The sequence below is a fragment of the Triticum urartu genome, chromosome 2A (genome assembly GCF_056163025.1).
Source record: "Triticum urartu cultivar PI428250 chromosome 2A, HENAU_Tu73, whole genome shotgun sequence".
In the NCBI taxonomy this organism is placed as follows: domain Eukaryota; kingdom Viridiplantae; phylum Streptophyta; class Magnoliopsida; order Poales; family Poaceae; genus Triticum; species Triticum urartu.
This window is the reverse complement of record NC_141874.1, coordinates 676,857,950-676,877,013: the sequence shown is the minus strand read 5'-3', so window position 1 is coordinate 676,877,013 and position 19,064 is coordinate 676,857,950. Positions and strand designations below refer to the sequence as shown.

General features: G+C 43.1%; 1 protein-coding gene across 1 annotated transcript; it reads left to right on the top strand.

Annotated features, from left to right (window-relative positions):
• Nucleotides 1–3,662: 3,662 nt before the first annotated feature.
• LOC125534034 (salicylic acid-binding protein 2) lies at nucleotides 3,663–4,690 on the top strand. The gene has a single exon (XM_048697342.2). The coding sequence runs from the start codon at nucleotides 3,726–3,728 to the stop codon at nucleotides 4,518–4,520; it is 795 nt and encodes a 264-aa protein (XP_048553299.1). The 5' UTR covers nucleotides 3,663–3,725; the 3' UTR covers nucleotides 4,521–4,690.
• The last annotated feature ends 14,374 nt before the right edge of the window (nucleotides 4,691–19,064 follow it).

Sequence of the window (19,064 nt, the reverse complement as noted above, 5' to 3'; positions counted from 1 at the left end):
TGGCATAATCAGAACTTTGACAGATGTTCGGTATATTCCGAAGATGAAGAGAAATCTTATCTCTGTTAGTGCCCTTGATGCAAAGGGGTACAAGTATTCAGGTGGAGATAGTGTTTTGAAGGTCACCAAAGACTCCCTTATTGTGATGAAAGGTGACTTAAGTTCGACCAATGGTCTTTATTACCTTCGAGGTTCTACCGTTTCAGGTAACGCTACTCCAGTTATTTCAAAGATTCTGATTGTGATGCTGCTAACCTTTGGCATATGCGTCTTGGACATATGAGTGAACTTGGTTTGGCAGAGTTAAATAAGAGAGGTCTTCTTGATGGATATGAACCTGGTAAATTGAAATTTTGTGAGCATTGTATCTTCGGCAAGCACAAGAGGGTGAAGTTCAACACTTCGACTCATACAACCGAAGGTATTCTTGATTATGTGCATTCTGATTTATGGGGACCATCTCGCAAGAAGTCACTAGGTGGTGCTAGTTACATGCTGACTATTATTGATGATTATTCGAGAAAAGTTTGGCCTTATTTCTTGAAGCATAAATATGAAGCATTCTCAGCATTTAAGGAGTGGAAGATTATGATTGAAAGATAAACTGAAAAGAAGGTAAAGATACTTCGCACTGATAATGGTATGGAGTTCTATTCTAAACAATTTAAGAATTATTGCAAGTCTGAAGGCATTGTCAGACATTACACCGTTCCTTATACTCCTCAACAAAACGGTGTTGCTGAGCGTATGAACAGGACCATTATTTCCAGAGCCCATTGCATGTTGTCCAATGCAGGTTTGCATAGGCGTTTTTGGGCTGAGGCCGCTTCCACTGCTTGTTATCTCATTAACCGTTCACCATCTATTGCTCTTAATAAGAAAACTCCAATTGAGGTATGGTCTGATTCACCTGCTGATTATTCACAGTTGAGAGTTTTTGGTTGCACTGCTTATGCTCATGTTAATAATGGAAAGTTGGAGCCTAGGGCTGTTAAGTGCATCTTTTTTGGTTATAAGTCTGGTGTTAAAGGTTTTAAATTGTGGAATCCTGAAACCTAGAAGATTATTATTAGTAGAAATGTTATCTTTAATGAATCTGTTGTGTTACATGATGTTTCATCTACTAATGTTCCTGTTGAGAGTGAACAACAGCCTCCTATTCAGCAGCCTACTGTTCAGGTGGAGCATGTTATTAACTCAGGTGATACATCTAGTAATGAAATTGTTGATGCACATGATGAACCCGTCGTTAATGATGATCATGTCACTCCGACTCCAAATCAGCCTATTGTTCCGCCCAGTTGGAATCTTGCACGTGACAGAGTTAGACGGGGTATTAATAAACCAGATAGGTTAATTGAAGAGTGCAATATTGTTTCTTTTGCTTTATCTGTTGCAGAAGAAATTGAAGGTAATTCTAGCCTTCTTCATATTCCGAGGCTATTATTTCTGGTGATAGTAATAAGTGGATGACCGCTATGCATGATGAGATGGAATCACTTGAAAAGAATGGCACTTGGGATTTAGTAAAATTGCCTAGAGAGAAGAAACCTATTCGTTGCAAGTGGGTTTTCAAGAGGAAAGAAGGTGTTTCTCTTAATGATGAGACAAGATATAAAGCAAGGTTAGTTGCTAAAGGTTACAGTCAGATTCCAGGTATTGACTATAACGAAGTCTTTTCTCCTGTTGTGAAGCATAGCTCTATTCACACTTTACTCAGTATTGTTGCCATGCATAATCTTGAGCTTGAACAATTGGATGTTAAAACTGCATTTTTACATGGAGAATTAGAAGAGGATATTTATATGGAACAACCTAAAGGTTTTGTTATTCCTGGAAAAGAAAAGCTTGTCTGTAAGTTAAAGAAATCTCTTTATGGATTGAAGCAATCCCCTAGACAGTGGTACAAGAGATTTGACACCTTTATGCTCTCTCAAGGTTTCAAAAGGTCTAACTATGATAGTTGTCTTTATTTGAAAACTGTCAAAGGTTCAACTATTTATTTGCTCCTTTATGTTGATGATATGCTAATTGCTGCAAAGAGTATGTCAGAGATTAATGAACTAAAGAAGCAATTGAGTAATGAATTTGAGATGAAGGATTTGAGTGCAGCAAAGAAAATACTTGGCATGGAAATATCCAGAGATAGACCGTCTGGAAAAGTGTATCTAAGTCAGAAGGGATATATTGATAAAGTTCTTCGTCGTTTTAATATGCATAATGCCAAGCCAGTAAGTACTCCGTTAGCTGCACACTTTAAATTATCATCAGCTTTATGTCCTAAGTCAGATGCAGATATTGAGTACATGTCTAGAGTTCCCTATTCGAGTGCAGTTGGTTCACTTATGTATGCCATGGTTTGTTCTCGTCCGGATTTATCATATGCATTGAGTGTTGTCAGTACATACATGGCTAATCCTGGAAAAGAGCATTGGAGAGCAGTTCAGTGGATTTTCAGATACCTGCGAGGTACTTCTAATGCTTATTTACAGTTTGGGAAAACTGGAGATGGACTTGTTGGTTTTGTTGATTCTGATTTTGCTGGTGATTTGGATAAGAGAAGATCACTTACAAGTTATGTTTTCACCATTGGTGGTTGTGCTGTGAGTTGGATAGCAACTTTGCAGTCTATTGTGGCTTGTTCCACTACTGATGCCGAGTATATGGCTATTTCTGAGGCATGCAAAGAAGCTATCTGGTTGAGAGGTTTGTACACTGAGCTTTGTGGAGACTCATCTTGCCCTACCGTATTTAGTGACAGTCAAAGTGCTATATATCTTACAAAGAATCCAATGTATCATGAGAGAACAAAGCACATTGATGTCAGATATCACTATATTCGAGATGTTGTTGCTGAAGGTGATTTGAAGGTATGCAAGATAAGTACTCATGATAATCCTGCTGATATGATGACAAAGCCAGTTTCGACCAATAAGTTTGAGCTTTGCTCAGGCTTAGTTGGTATTTCTCACTAGTCCTATGGACTTTGACGCACAAGGTGTTTATGCTGATTTGGATGGAGTTATTCATTTTCTTTGACTACTGGAGGAAATTTGGATCAAGGTGGAGATTGTTAAATTGTGATCCAAATTATACCGTGTTGGACTAGACGTAGTACAACTGGTATGGGCCTTTGCGTTGACGTCGACGCGTACGAGTACAACTCGTTTACTTGTCCTCCAAGGAATCTCATGTATTGCCCTCTTATATATCCTATGTAGTCGCACCTCAGACGGTCTGCCGTCTCGTGCTTGTAATACTCCTCCATGATAATAATTGCGCCTTCGTGCGTCCGTGGTTTTCTCCCGCAAGGATTTTTACATAAAAATCCGTGTCTCTTTGTCTCGTTTATTTCTCTTTATTATCTAACAGTGCACTTCCCTGCTCTCAACGCTAACTTAAGCGTACAGCCGCTGGCTCCTTGCAGAAATCAAAGCTGCGAGTCGTCGTCCCTTTGCGAGCTCTAAACCGTCGCATTCATGGCGATGATGGCAACTGGCACGAACTTCGGCTGAACCTCATCTTCTCCGCAGCCAGGCTGCCATGACAATGCAGAAAGGAAGCAGCGTGTTGACCCACGCCAGCATACGTTGCATCAGCCATGACAATACCCCATCTGCCCACTTTTCCTGAAGAAGATGCCCGCATGGCCGCATGCATAAATAAAGCCAGAGGCGTACCATCAAGCAGCCAAGAAACGAAGCTGCTAGCTGCTCGGCGCACACATGTCGTCATCCTCCTCCTCTGCGCCAGCGGCCGCCGTGGCGACGTCGACCCGCCTCATCCTGGTGCACGGCACGGGCCACGGCGGGTGGTGCTGGTACAAGGTCGCCACCCTCCTCCGCGCCGCGGGGCACCGCGTCGACGCGCCGGACCTCGCGGCCTGCGGCGCCGACGCGCGCCGGCTGAGCGACGCGCCAACCTTCGAGGACTACACGCGCCCCCTGCTCGACGCGCTCCGGGCCCTCCCGGACGGCGAGCGAGCGGTGCTCGTGGGCCACAGCTTCGGCGGCATGAGCGTCGCGCTCGCCGCCGAGGAGTTCCCCGACAAGGTCGCCGCCGCCGTGTTCCTCACCGCCTTCATGCCGGACTGCGCCGGCCCGCGCACCCGCGTCATCGAGCAGGTCCCCGTGTCCGACTGGATGGACAGCGTGGTCGACGAGGAGCACGTCCCGCCGTCGGTGTTCCTCGGGCCCGACTTCGTGCGCCGGAAGCTCTACCAGCTGACCTCCGAAGAGGACTACACGCTGTGCCAGAGCCTCGCGCGGGTGAGCTCCTACTACGTGGCCGACCAGCAGCAACGGCCGCCGTTCAGCGCTGCCCGATACGGCGCGGTGACCAAGGTCTATGTGATTGCCAAGCAGGACCAGGCCATGGTCGAGGAGTACCAGAGGCAGATGATCGCAGGCATCCCCGTGGCTGAGGTGAGGGAGATGGCTGACGCCGACCACATGGCCATGCTCTCCGCGCCGGAGGAACTTGCGGGCCACCTCGCCGACATCGCCAACAACTACACTTGATCGATTTGCGGAGCCTACTTGTACTGTTCTTAAGATAAAACGCATGTCTTCCGTAGTTGGATTGTACTTACAATTAGAGGAAGAAATCTACTGAAATGTGAGTCCAGATGTACCGCAGACGAGGGCTCTTTTTCAAATGAATTTTATATAAATTACATGTGGTATGCAAATCTGTAGATATTTTCCAATAGAATCTAGTATTTGATTCAAAGGAACAAATGTTTCAAACTCTGCATTGATCGTCATCCTATGATACCCATGATATGAATTTGATCTCTTTACAAAATTCCTTATTTTTCTTAGAGCAACTCCAAGGGGCTGACTCAAAGGGACGGCAATTTTGTTCGCTTTTCGTTCGTTTGGATCGGTCAAACGAACATAGACGTCCGCTTTTGTGTTTGGGTTGACGTATGCGTCCAAAGCTCGCTCGTCCCATTTTGACGGCGTCGACAAAAAGAAAATAGTGCATGCATATTTAAAATAAAAAACAACTTAATTAAACATTAAAGCCAGCCAAGAAGGCCGGCGAGAGTCCACGCGTCCACATTAGCATTAAATAAAACTAAAAACAAACTAAACTACGAGGCGGTGCGCTGCCCTAGGCGTTGTCATCGTCGTCCTCGGGGTCGGTGAGGTCGATGAGCGTCGACGCAGGGCCGGTCCAGGGGAACGCCGTGTTCCAGGCGGCGGCAATGTCAGTCGCGGGCAGCTGTGCGGCCGCTTGTGCAGCCACGGCCTGGCGCGCCTCCTCCTCGAGGTCGCGCTCAAGCATCTCCTTGTACTCGCCGCGACGACGCTCCTCGGCCAGCCGTCGCTGGCGCCACATCTCGAGGTACACCGCCTCCTACGCCGGCGTCGCCTCCATCCAAATCGGTGGCGCGGAGACCCACTCGCGCACTACTCCCATCAAGGAGTAGCGCTTGATGGGGGACGGCTCCGGCTGCGGCTGCGGCTCGGCCTTGACGCGGCGACGGAGAGGGGACGACGGGGCCATCGGCGGCAGCGCGCAGTCGCCTGCCGCGGAGAGGGCAATGACCTACGCAATGGCCGCCTCGTACCGAGCCTCCTCTTCCTCCACCGCCTCCATCCTGCGCCGCTCGTCCTCCTCGCTCTCCCGATAGACCGCCGCAAGGGCCGCCTAGTAGGCGTCCTCCGCTGCCTGGTCCTCCTCGCGGACGACGAGCGACGGCGACGGCACGCTGCGGTCGACCTGGCGCACGCCGCGTCGCCTCGCCTCCTCGTACTCGAAGGCGAACCACCTTGCCCAGTTGGGCGAGTCGGTTGCGTAGGCGGGGTCGCGGCGCTGCTCCGGCGTCTGCAGCGCCCGCCGGCGCCGCACCTCCTTCGCATGCGCCCTAGCCGACCGTGGCGCCGCCGGCACTGGGATCCTTTCCGGATCTAGATGCCAGTCGTGCGGCAGGGTGGCATCGGGGTAGGAAGAGACACGCGGTGCTGCCAGTGCCACTACGCCTGGTGCACTGGCACGTTCACACGTTGTCTCTGCCGGTGAGCCAACGCCGGCGGAGGCGGAAGGAACTCCGAGGGAAAAGGGATGGCGGGAGCCTTGCCCTTGGCCTTGCTGCTGCTGGCGTCGGAGAAGAGCCCCATCTCACTGTGGTGGTGGTGGCTAGGGTTTGCCGGCGACGGGGGGCAGAGTTTGCTAGATGTGGACGTCGATTTGGATGAGGACGACCCCGCCGCACGGTCGGCTTAAAAAAGGACGACCGCCGTCGCTGACGCGTGGGCCCGAGGTCATAAATTAAGCTGACCAGGTTGACCGCGGGCGGTTGGACGGCCGTCAGATGGGGCCGCGGCAGACACCGAGAATGCGCGCGTGGCGTCCGTTCCGCGTCCGCGACGACGCATTTGGGGCGCAAATTTTGGCCGCAAATGCGTCGGCGCGGACGCAAAGCGGATGAAATTTGAGTTTGGGACGGCGCGTTGGGCCACCATTTTTGCCCGCGCCGACCCAAACGAACGCAGACGGACGAAATGGATTGCCCCATTGGAGTTGCTCTTATGGTACAAACAAACAACTTGTTGATATTTGTGTACTTCATTCCTGTAGGATTCCAACTTCTGTATGTTTTTCAAATCTTGCTAACCAAACAACTGCTGCAGCGTATTTAGAGTTGGGCCACTTATTATGTTCGTCCATACTTGTGCCTATGGTTTAAATATATAATGGGCAATCACTAGTTCAAGGTAACCCATTGCAAAGACCATTCACTATATTCTCATGTGTTGACAAGTGGCGCACAACATGTGAGTTCTATCTTTTTCTAGATTTATTCTTTCAAAATATTTTATCCCCAATTGTGCGTCCAAATACCGAACCGTTTTCGTCTTTGAATTTCTCGCATTGAGATCTTCTAAACTGGATCCCGAGTTAATGAGTTTCGACGAAAAAAACAAAAAAAAGGAAATAAAAAAGGAAACAAAAAGCGAAAACAAAATCCAAAAAAGGAAAACCGAAAAGCCGGCAATAAAAAAAAGAGTATGAAAAAAACTGAAGCCCGGAAGAACGGTTGTAATTTTTACTTTTTTGAAAGCACATATTGTGTTTTTCACTTTATTCAAGGAAACACACACTGTGCCTTTCACGAAAGTAAGGGTATGCTTCTCACGGAAGCACAACTATGTGTTTCCTTCTTTACGATGAAGACAGTTTTGCTTTTCCCATTTGGAGAAGCACACGCTTCTCGTGGAGGAGCACAACAGAGGGCGCGTAAGCACCTCTTGCGGAAAAGACTGCTTCCTAGCAAAAAATAAAAATCAAACCCCCACCCTTCAAAACCTAGGGAAAATCAGGTAAGAACAAAGAAAAGTATCTAAAACCAAAAAATGCGTATGGAAAAATAAAAAGTAAAAGTCCAAAGAGAGTGTCCAACACGTGACATGTGGCGATGGCTACCACTTCTTGGATTATGCTCAAGCTCCGCCAGTGCCAGCGGGAGCATCTCAAGGGTTAACTTTTAGTTAGTTGCATCCTATTCGGCCCATAACAAAGTAGAATGTTGTTGAGAGTTGAGACAACTTCCTCCTCTCGCTTAAGGCATCTGCAATGCGGCTATAAATTATCCACAAACAAAAGGATTGCCCTTACGGAAGTGGCGTTTTAGCTCTCGGGTGCATCTGCACTCACGGTCATGGGTGAACAGTAAAATCCTTCAAAATAGTAAAAAATTGCGAGATGCTCATGTGCGTGAACTCCCTTCCGAATTTCATGGAGTTTGGAAATTTCAGTAGCTCTTAGAAAAAAGATAAATTTTGGCATGTGAGAAACTTTTGAAAAGAGCACTCTTCGGAGGTCATTTTCTCTTTTTTGCGACTAGCTCCTCGGATGTCATTTAGCCATGAAACTTTGAACGCACTGGCGCACTAAATCATCTTGCATAATTTTTTTCTACTATAAATTTTTATTTTACTCTTCGCCTGGTGCAGATGAGCCCGAGCGCCGAATTGAATATCGGGCCCTTACGAACAACTACACATAATGTAGAACTTGAGCACAAGCTCAAAAACTTAAGGCCAGTCCACAAGCTTTCAGGATGCCCACAAGTAATATAATTTTATTACTTTTATGGCTATGTTAGACTAAGGAATACAAAATTGAGATTTTTTATTATTTTGGCTTGTGGGATGCCCACAGTATAATTTTACTACTTTTACCACTATGTTAGACTTAGGAATAAACATTTGAGATCTTTACAATGATGCACTTGCTTCCCGCCACTCAGGATCCAAAAAACCCCTTTGATCATTTTCTTTGTCCAGAATGCCCATGCGTAGCTCATAGAAGGGTTACTTTAGATATACCGCTTACATGTGGGACTCACCTGTAAAAATGAATAAAGAATCTCCCCCACTCTTATCCAATGCAAACATAAAAGAAAAAAATACATCTTATATATTTGAAAATGCAATTTTAATTTATTTTCATGTATTTTTAAAATGCTAGTTTGATTTTAAATGGTGTTCATGCATTCCTTTAAAAAACAAAACAAATTCAGAAAGTATTTTTGTAAATATAAATAATGTTCATGTATTCTAAAAATTGTTCTCATGGTTTTAAAAATGTCTTTTATAAATTTCATGTCATTTGAAAAGATCCAACTACTTTAAAGAATCGTATAAGTTTTAATTGTGTCTACATCTTTTAAAAATAATGTTCAAGTAGTTTCAAAAAAGTGGTCACGCGTTTAAAAATATATTCATGTATTTCTAAGAATTATATGTATTTACTTTTTAAAAGTAGAATGAAACAGAACCAAATAAATTAGGAAAATGAAAAAACTAAACAAAGAAAACAGAAAACAAAAAACAAGGAAATGGAAACTAAAAATTTAAAAGTAGAATATAGAATAGAATAGAAATCCAGAAAAAAATAATAAAGCAGAGTAGAATATATGTGTATTACTTGATAAAGATTTATATAATTTGTATAACATTTGTACGAGAAATAGAAAAAAATAAAACAAAAGTACAATTAAGGTGATAGAAATTAAAAGATCAAAAGGGGAAAATAAAGTAAACATACAAAGTTTGAAAGAAAACCAAGAGGGAAATCCCCGCGTAGCTCGCGATCAAAACCGTTCCATAAGTTGTTTGAGCTGCGCATGCCCACTAATATGCCTAATGTGGACAATCGATGGGCTATCATGTGCAATAGGTGGCGTATAACAATCGCCCAAACACTAATCCAACCGAGTAACGAGAAAAAAGGGGGAAATCATTGTAATTCCAACTGTGACAGTGCATTTGTTTTTTTAGCGGGATAGAGCATTTGTTGGGGTCAGAATGAGCCTTGGTTCAGCTCATAAGAAAACATCACTATTGTAGTGCATATATACTATAAAATAAATTCAATCATATATGACATGATTTGTAAATTATCTCATGTAACTGTGTTGTAGATATCTTTGTCCCCTACTAAAAATGCACGCGGGAAACTACTGCACACGATCATGCGATCATGCAATGTGGAAGCGCTAAAGCATGGGCCAAGATCCACTAGCGTCTAGTTTTTTCACCTTATGTCCGATTTCCCCGGGTTTATGTGATCTTCCTTTTCTCTGTTTATTTTTTATGTATTTTAATTTTCTATTTCATGTTTTCATATTAACTTTTGAAAAGTCTATAACACTTGTAGTAAATGTGTTAACACTTTTAAAATTACATAAGTTTTTTATAAAAGTCATAAGCACATTTTGAAATTACACGAACAATTTAAACAACTAGATGAACATTAATTATAATTTTAGGCATGTTTCCTAAATGTGCGAAAACATTTTTTAAAATACTTGATTTTCTAAAAATAAGAATACTTTATAATTTTATATCATCAATTTTGAATACCATGTGAAAAATTTAAATAAATTACACAAGCATTTAAAAACATTAAACTTTTTAAATTGCAATAACACTTTTTGAAATACATAAACACGTTTTAAAATTACAATAACATTTTACTGAGTACATGAACTCCTTTTAAAGTTGCACTAACATTAAAGATTACATGGACACCTTTTGAACATATGTAAACACGTTTTTATATTAAATAAATAATTATAAAACAAATTCATTTTCTAATTCAAGGACATATTTTATAATACACATACATGAACATATTTAAAAAAAAATATAAACACTTTCTTTACTTACATAGATACTTCTTTTTTATAGGGCAAATATTTCTGTAATACACGATTGTTATAATTATTTGTATATATCAAAATCTGGAATAAACTGTACTTATTTTTCCAAAGGCCGTATTGATTGCAGGCCGATGCGATTAATGGGTGCTACATGCAGGGTATAGCAGCCTCCAATATAGCAAACGCACACTAGTACGTCTGGGAATCCTACTCGGCCGTGTCTTCCCCTCTAGCTAGGGTTTTTCCTCCTCCTGGCGGCGCTCGCTTGACGTGGAGATCACGATCCCCTCCGCTTCCCTACCACAGATCGCCGACGCCCTCGGGTGGCTGGCATCGTGGTTGACTGGAGGCCGTCCTAGGGAACATCCCGCCCGGGGAATCTGTTATTTCTCGGGCAAGAGATATGATGGAGGGCTCAATGTCGGCGTCTGAATCGGCGATGAGCGACATGGAAGCAATGATGAAGGAGTTGGGATTGAAAGAGGATGATCTGGTGGACATAGTTGTGGAGGATGGTGACATACCGGAGGAAGCTGCTCGCTGGATGGCAATTGCTCGTGTGCACATCGACAGGCAATATAGTCAGTATTGGTTCTTCCGCAACATGAGGGTTGCATGGGATCTAGTGCAAGAAGTTAATTCCGTCCATTGGAGGATAACCTATACACCCTGCAATTCTCTTGCATCGGTGATTGGGGGCGAGTAATGGAAGATGGGCCATGGACCTTCAAGGGCAAGGAGGTCATTATTGAGCCATATGACGGAATCACCAGACCATCGTCAATTAGTTTGAACAAAATTGAGATGTGGATTCAAATTCATGACCTCCCGGAACTGTTTTTTGTCCTGATCAAATCCCTTGCTGCAACTGTCGGAGACTTCATCTATGCTGAACCCAAGTCTCAGGACTTTGAGGGTAACTTTTTCAGGGTGCGTGTAAAGATGGATGTCACAAAGCCTCTCAGGAACGCTGTTTCGTTGGTGATTAAGAAGAAAAGGGAGATCTTCAGGGTGAAGTATGAGAGATTGCCCGACTGGTGCGCCGTCTGTGGTATGTTAGGTCACCTGTACAAAGAATGTGGCAATGGAATTCATCCTCCATCGACACTAGTTTTCAAAAATCTTCGTGCTGATTGGTTTAAGGGTCCAGGTCATGGCCCTGGAGCCGGGAGTTCGCCAGGTGGTGGCAGAGGCAGAGGCAGAGCTGGCCGTGGAGCAGGTCATGGGGCAAACCAGCGGGGTGCAAGTCAGCATGATAGCACGGAGTGGATGGAACGGGATGACCCCAGTCTTAAAGATGACATAGGCATGATAGGGGCTGAAGGCAACAGGAAGCGTGGAGCGGCACAAGTCAACCTGGGGGCGCATGTGGTGCCAGACTATGCAACAAAAAACAGCTCGGGTCAAGCGCCTCTGGCCTTACCCCAGCGGCGGTACCTCAGAGTCCAACCTCCAAGCAAGAACCAAAGAGGACGAAAGACACTGTGATGATGTTTGAGCAAGGAATCCTGAAGGCTAAAACTAGCAACAACCCTTCTGATGCGCGTTTTGCGGGCTCTCTAGAGGAGTCGCGCCGAGCGCAATGAGTCTTCTATGCTGGAACTGCCGCGGGGCTGGCAAACCCGCGACAGTTTGCGAGCTTCGTGATCTCACGAGGCAACTTGCCCCCTCTATCGCATGTATTGTTGAAACTCAAATAGAGGGCTCTCGAGTAGAGAATCTAGCAGGCATTTTATGTTTCAATAGAAGTTTTGCTGTTAGTAGTCATGGAAGGAGTGGAGGCTTAGGTATCTCTTGGAATGATGAAATAAAGCTTGAAGTTGTCGGTTATTCTGATTACCACATCGATGCTATTGTTGATGCAATGGTTGATATTAGGACAAGAGTTACTTTTGTGTACGGGGAGGCGCAAGTAAACGAATGATACAAAACCTCGGATATGCTGAGGGGTATCGTCAGAACGAGTGACTTGCCATGGTTAGTCGTGGGGGATTTCAATGAGGTCCTTCATGCGCACGAACATGACGGCGTCGGCAACAGGAGTCAGGCTCAGATGGATTTGTTCCGTGATGCTTTGGATACATGCGGCCTCTCAGATATGGGATATTCTAGGAACGGCTGGACTTTTGGGAAGAAGGTTACTGGAGGAACTTTTACTAGAGTCAGATTAGACAGGGGCATTGCAAACCCGGCTTGGTCTATTGCATTCCCTGGAGCTACGTTGGAGCATAAAATAGCACCTACCTCCGATCACGTACCCATCTTGGTACGTTATAGCGATTTGCATGCATGCAACAGTGGGCCGAGATCATTTAAATATGAAATTGGCTGGGAAAGAGACCCAACGTTGCCGGCTGTGGTGGAGACCGCCTGGACATCCACTGGGGTATCCTCGGTGCAAGAGCTAAAGGACAAAATGCAGGAGCTGGCGGGGGACCTATCAAGATGGGACCGCACACACTTTGGTAATGTTCGCCATGAGATAGCAGGGCTGAGGAGACAGTTACATGAGTTACGTGATTCCCAAGGCAGATCAGGTCCCAATCATTTGGAGATTAAGATTGTTGATCACCTAACAGAATTGTACCACAGAGAAGAAATGCTATGGAGACAAAGGGCTAGATTGGAGTGGCTCACACATGGGGACAAAAATATGTATTTCTTCCACCTTAGAGCTAGCAGAAGGAGAAGGAAAAATCAGATCAAAGCTTTGCAGCGACCGGACGGGCAAATAACTGAAGATAAAAGTGAGATGGAGTCTCTGACTACAGCCTTCTATGAGGAGCTGTACACATCGGAGGGGGTTTAAAATATGAATCAAGTCTTGGACACAGTCCCACGTAAGGTTACCCCATCGATGAATGAATCTCTTAATGCGCCATATACTCAAATGGAGGTAAAAAAATGATTTCTTCCAGATGTTCCCACTTAAAGCACCCAGCCCGGATGGATGTCCTGCACATTTTTTCAGTGTCACTGGAAGATCTGTGGGGACGAAGTCACCAATGTGGTTCTGAAAACCGTGGAGGGTACGGAGACAGCTGCGAGTATCAATGAGACTGTGCTAGTGCTAATCCCCAAGGTAAAAAATCCCACCCTCTTATCCCAGTTTCGACCGATCATTTTGTGCAATGTATTGTACAAGATAGCTTCAAAGGTAATATCAAACCGCCTAAAGCTAGTGCTACCCAACATTATTTCTGAGGAGCAGTCAACATTTGTCCCAGGCAGATTGATCACCGACAACATTATAACTGCTTATGAATGCCTGCATTTTATGAAGCGAAACAAGGCGAAGAAGCATCAATAATGTGCACTGAAACTTGATATGATGAAGGCATATGACAGGGTCGAGTGGGAATATTTGAGAGCTATAATGCTTAAGCTGGGCTTCACAAAGAGGTGGGTCGACATAGTAATGAATCTTGTGACCACAGTGAAGTTCTCTGTCATGTTCAATGGTAAGAAATTGCAGGAGTTTACGCCAACTCGTGGAATCAGACAGGGTGACTGATACGTCTCCAACGTATCTACTTCTCCAAACACGTTTGCCCTTGTTTTGGACTATAACTTGCATGATTTGAATGGAACTAACCCGGACTGACGCTGTTTTCAGCAAAATTACCATGGTGTTATTTATGTGCAGGAACAAACGTTCTCGGAATGACCTGAAACTTCACGGAGCAACTTTTCAGAAAATATGAAAAATACGTGCAAAAGATGAAGGCCAGGGGCCCACCACCTCTCCACGAGGGTGGGGGCGCGCCTGCCCCCCTAGGGCGCCCCCTACCTCGTGGCCCCCCCCGTTGCCTCTCTGACTCCAACTCCAACTCCATATATTGAGTTTCGGGGAGAAAAAAATCAAGGAGAAGAAATAACCACGTTTTACAATACGGAGCCGCCGCCAAGCCCTAAAACCTCTCGGGAGGGCTGATCCGGAGTCCGTTCGGGGCTCCGGAGAGGGGAATCCGTCGCCATCATCATCATCAACCATCCTCCATCACCAATTTCATGAGGCTCACCGCCGTGCGTGAGTAATTCCATCGTAGGCTTGCTGGACGGTGATGGGTTGGATGGGATCTATCATGTAATCGAGTTAGTTTTGTTAGGGTTTGATCCCTAGTATCCACTAGGTTCTGAGATTGATGTTGCTATGACTTTGCTATGCTTAATGCTTGTCACTAGGGCCCGAGTCCCATGATTTCAGATCTGAACCTATTATGTTTTCATCAATATATGAGTGTTCTTGATCCTATCTTGCAAGTCTATAGTCACCTATTATGTGTTATGATCCGTTAACCCCAAAGTGACAATAATCGGGATACTTACCGGTGATGACCGTAGTTTGAGGAGTTCATGTATTCACTATGTGTTAATGCTTTGTTTCGGTTCTCTATTAAAAGGAGGCCTTAATATCCCTTAGTTTCCGTAAGGACCCCGCTGCCACGGGAGGGTAGGAGAAAAGATGTCATGCAAGTTCCTTTCCATAAGCACGTATGACTATGTTCGGAATACATGCCTACATTATATCAATGAACTGGAGCTAGTTCTGTGTCACCCTAGGTTATGACTGTTACATGATGAACCGCATCCGGCATAATTCTCCATCACTGATCCATTGCCTATGAGCTTTCCACATATTGTTCTTCGCTTATTTACTTTCCCGTTGCTATTGCTATCATCACTACAAAATACCAAAAACATTGCTTTTGCTACCGTTACCTTTTGCTACCGTTATCACTACTATCATATTAATTTGCTACTAAACACTTTGTTGCAGATATTAAGTTTCCAGGTGTGGTTGAATTGACAACTCAGCTGCTAATACTTGAGAGTATTCTTTGGCTCCCCTTGTGTCGAATCAATAAATTTGGGTTGAATACTTTACCCTCGAAAACTGTTGCGATCGCCTATACTTGCGGGTTATCAAGACTATTTTCTGGCGCCGTTGCCGGGGAGCATAGCTCTATTCTTTGAGTCACTTGGGATAGATATATCTGCTTATCATTATGAAGAACTTGAGAGATCCAAAAACCAAGATCTATCCCTCAACTACGAGGGGAGGTAAGGAACTGCCATCTAGCTCTGCACTTGATTCACCTTCTGTTTTGAGTACGCTTGCGACACCTACACCTGCTTCTGCTATTCGTTCTGATATGTCGCATGTTATTGATGATGCCACTTCTGCTGTGCATGATACTTATGATGAAACTACCTCTATGCCTGATACTACTATGCCACTTAGTGATTTTCTTGATGAACAACTTGCTAGGGCTAGAGAAATTAAAAATATTGAATCTGATGATACTGATGAAAGTGATGATGAAGAATCACTTGTTATTCCTAAGGGTTATGTTTTTGATCAAGAAGCTTTTAGCTATTTTAGCTTGCAAAAATAGAAATTAACTCAAAAGGTTATTAGCTAAATGAAGTAAGCAATCTCTAAATGCTAGAATGAAACCTGACCCTGCTTTTGCAATTCACCTATCTTTGTTACTGATAAGGATTATGAATTCTCTGTTGATCCTGATATAATTACTTTGGTTGAATCTGATCCTTTTCATGGTTATGAATCTAAAACTGTTGTGGCACATCTTACTAAATTAAATGATATAGCCACCTTGTTCACTAAAGATGAGAGAACTCGCTACCTTTATATCCTTAAAATATTTCCATTCTCATTAAAGGGTGATGCTAAGATATGGTTTAATTCTCTTAATCCTGGTTGTGTGCGTAGTCCCCAGGACATGATTTATTACTTCTCTGCTAAATATTTCCCTGCTTATAAGAAACAAGCTGCTTTAAGGGATATATATAATTTTGTGCAAATTGAAGAAGAGGGTCTCCCACAAGCTTGGGGAGGCTTCTCCAATTACTTAATGCTTTACCTGATCATCCTCTTAAGAAAAATGAAATACTTGATATCTTTTATAATGGACTAACCGATGCCTCTAGAGATTACCTGGATAGTTGTGTTGGTTCTGTTTTCAGGGAAAGAACACCAGATAAAGCTGAAATTCTATTGAATAATATGTTGACAAATGAAAATAATTGGACACCTCCGGAGCCAATTCCTGAGCCTATTCCTAAACCAACTCCAAAGAAGAGGGGTATTCTATTTCTCAGTCCTAAAGATATGCAAGAGGCAAAGAAATCTATGAAAGAAAAAGGTATTAAAGCCGAAGATGTTAAGAATTTACCTCCTATTGAAGAAATACATGATCTTAATTTACCGCCTGTTGAAGAAACATATAATCTTAATCCATTACCTATTGAAGAAACTCATGGTCTTGATAACCGGACACAGGTAGTAAAGGTAAATTCTCTCTATAGATATGATAAAGCTGAAATCCCATTTACTAAGTTTGCTAGCCCATGCTTAGATGAGTTTGATAAATTTATGGCTAAGCAAGAAGACTTTAATGCTTATTTTGGTAGACAATTGAAATACAATTCAAATATGCTTGAACACTTGGGTGATTATATGGCTAATGTTAAAGGTGAACTTAAACTTATTAGTAAACATGCGTTTATGGTTACCACTCAAGTAGAACAAGTACTTAAAACTCAAAATGATTTGCTCAATGAATTGAATAGTAAAGATAATGATAATGCTGTTAGAGTGGCTACTAGAACTGGTAGAATGACTCAGGAACCTTTGTATCCTGAAGGCCACCCTAAGAGAATTGAGCAAGATTCTCAGATAAATAATATAAGATGCACCTAGTCCTTCTAAAAGGAAAAAAAGAAAAATGATAGGACTTTGCATGCTTCTAGTGATCCTATTGTTGAAACACCTGAGAATCCAAATGATTTTTCTATTTCTGATACTGAAACTCAATCTGGTAATGAACCCGAAACTAGTGGTAATGTTAATGATAATGTTCATAATGATGCTCAACCTAGTAATGATAATGACATAGAAATTGAACCTGTTGTTGATCTTGATAACCCACAATCAAAGAATCAACGTTATGATAAGAAAAACTTTGTTGCTAGGAAACATGGTAAAGAAAGAGAACCATGGGTTCAGAAACCCATGCCTTTTCCTCCCAAACCATCCAAGAAAAAGGATGATGAGGATTTTGAGCGCTTTGCTGAAATGATTAGCCCTATCTTTTTGCGTATGCGATTAACTCATATACTCAAAACCAATCCTTATGCTAAGTACATGAAAGATATTATTACAAATAAAAAAAAGATACCGGAAGCTGAAATTTCCACCATGCTTGCTAATTATACTTTTAAGGGTGGAATGCCAAAGAAACTTGAAGATCCAGGAGTACCAACTATACCATGCTCCATTAAAAGAAACTATGTTAAAACTGCTTTATGTGATCTTGGAGCCGGTGTTAGTGTTATGCCTATCTCTTTATATCGTAGACTTGATTTGAATAAGTTGACACCTACTGAAATATCTTTGCAAGTGGCTGATAAATCAACTGCTATACCTGTCGGTATTTGTGAGGATGTGCCTGTTGTAGTTGCAAACGTTACTATTTTAACGGACTTTGTTATTCTTGATATTCCCGAGGACGATAGTATGTCTATTATTCTTGGAAGACCCTTTTTGAATATTGCAGGGGCTGTTATTGATTGCACTAAAGGCAATGTCACTTTTCATGTTAATGGTAATGAGCATACGGTACACTTTCCGAGGAAACAACCTCAAGTTCATAGTATCAACTCTATTGGAAAAATTCCATCGATTATATTTGGAGGTTTTGAATTTCCTATTCCTACTGTCAAGAAGAAATATGATATTCTTATTATTGGGGATGTGCGTATCCCCGTTGAGGTAACATAGTGTTATTCAAAATTTCTCCGGTTCCATGTTATTCGGAATGAGTTCGTTAAAAAGACTTGATCAACCTTGTTAGTGGATTCCTTTCGATGATCATGAGATGGATGAAACTAGAAGACGCAACCTTCTGTACCCCACTTTTACTTTCTGTTATTTATATTAAATAAAATAAATATAAATATGTTTCTGTCTGTTATCTGATTATCCGTGCAATATAAAAATACCTCGAAAATAAAAGTTCTCCAAATGCCCTGAAATTTAAATATGATTTTTTCTAGAATATTTGGCACTAAGAACATAGCAGGGGGGTCAAGCACCTGCCCACGAGGGTGGAGGGCGCGCCCTACCCCTGGACGCGCCCCCTGTCTCGTGGGCCCACGGTGGCCCTCCTCCACTTATCCTTTCACCCATACAATTCTTCTTCCTCCCACAAACACGAATAACCAGCTCAAACCCGAGTCCAAGCTCATTTTGCTGCCATTTTCGATCTCCTTGCTCAAAGCACCTCTCACAAAACTGCTTGGGGATATTGTTTCTTGGTATGTGACTCCTCCATTGGTCCAATTAGTTTTTGTTCTAGTGCTTTATTCATTGCAAATTTTTGTTGTTTAGGTGACCCTGTTCTTGAGCTTGCATGTCAAATTTATATGGTCAAAAGTAGTTTTGATGCATGATATAGGCCCTAGGCACTTGTAGGAGTAGTTGCTATCAATATTATTGAGTTTGGTTTACTTTTATTTTGAAGTTACTAAAAAATTTCAGAATTTTTCAGAGAAAGAAAAATGCTTAGGAAAATGTTCCAAGGTGGTTCCTCAAGGAAGTAAGGACCCAGACTTGCAATGCGTGATGCTGATGAAGAGCCACCAAGAGACGCTCCAGTGCGTCCTTGTGAATGGCCTTCTGAGAACTTTATGGATCGAGCGGGAATTAAGGAAGAATTCAACGCATATTTGTGTAACGCTAATCTCGCGAGCTTCGAGGAAGAGAAGTGCAGCCAGTATCACAACCTCACCAGTACCTTTGTGAGGAGGTTTGAATTTTCAACTTCACCTAATTCTCCAACTGTCCTGTTTGATCTTTATG

Coding starts and splice junctions, on each gene's coding strand:
- LOC125534034 (XM_048697342.2), top strand. CDS start 3,726: ATGTCGTCATCCTCCTCCTCTGCGCCAGCGGCCGCCGTGGCGACGTCG.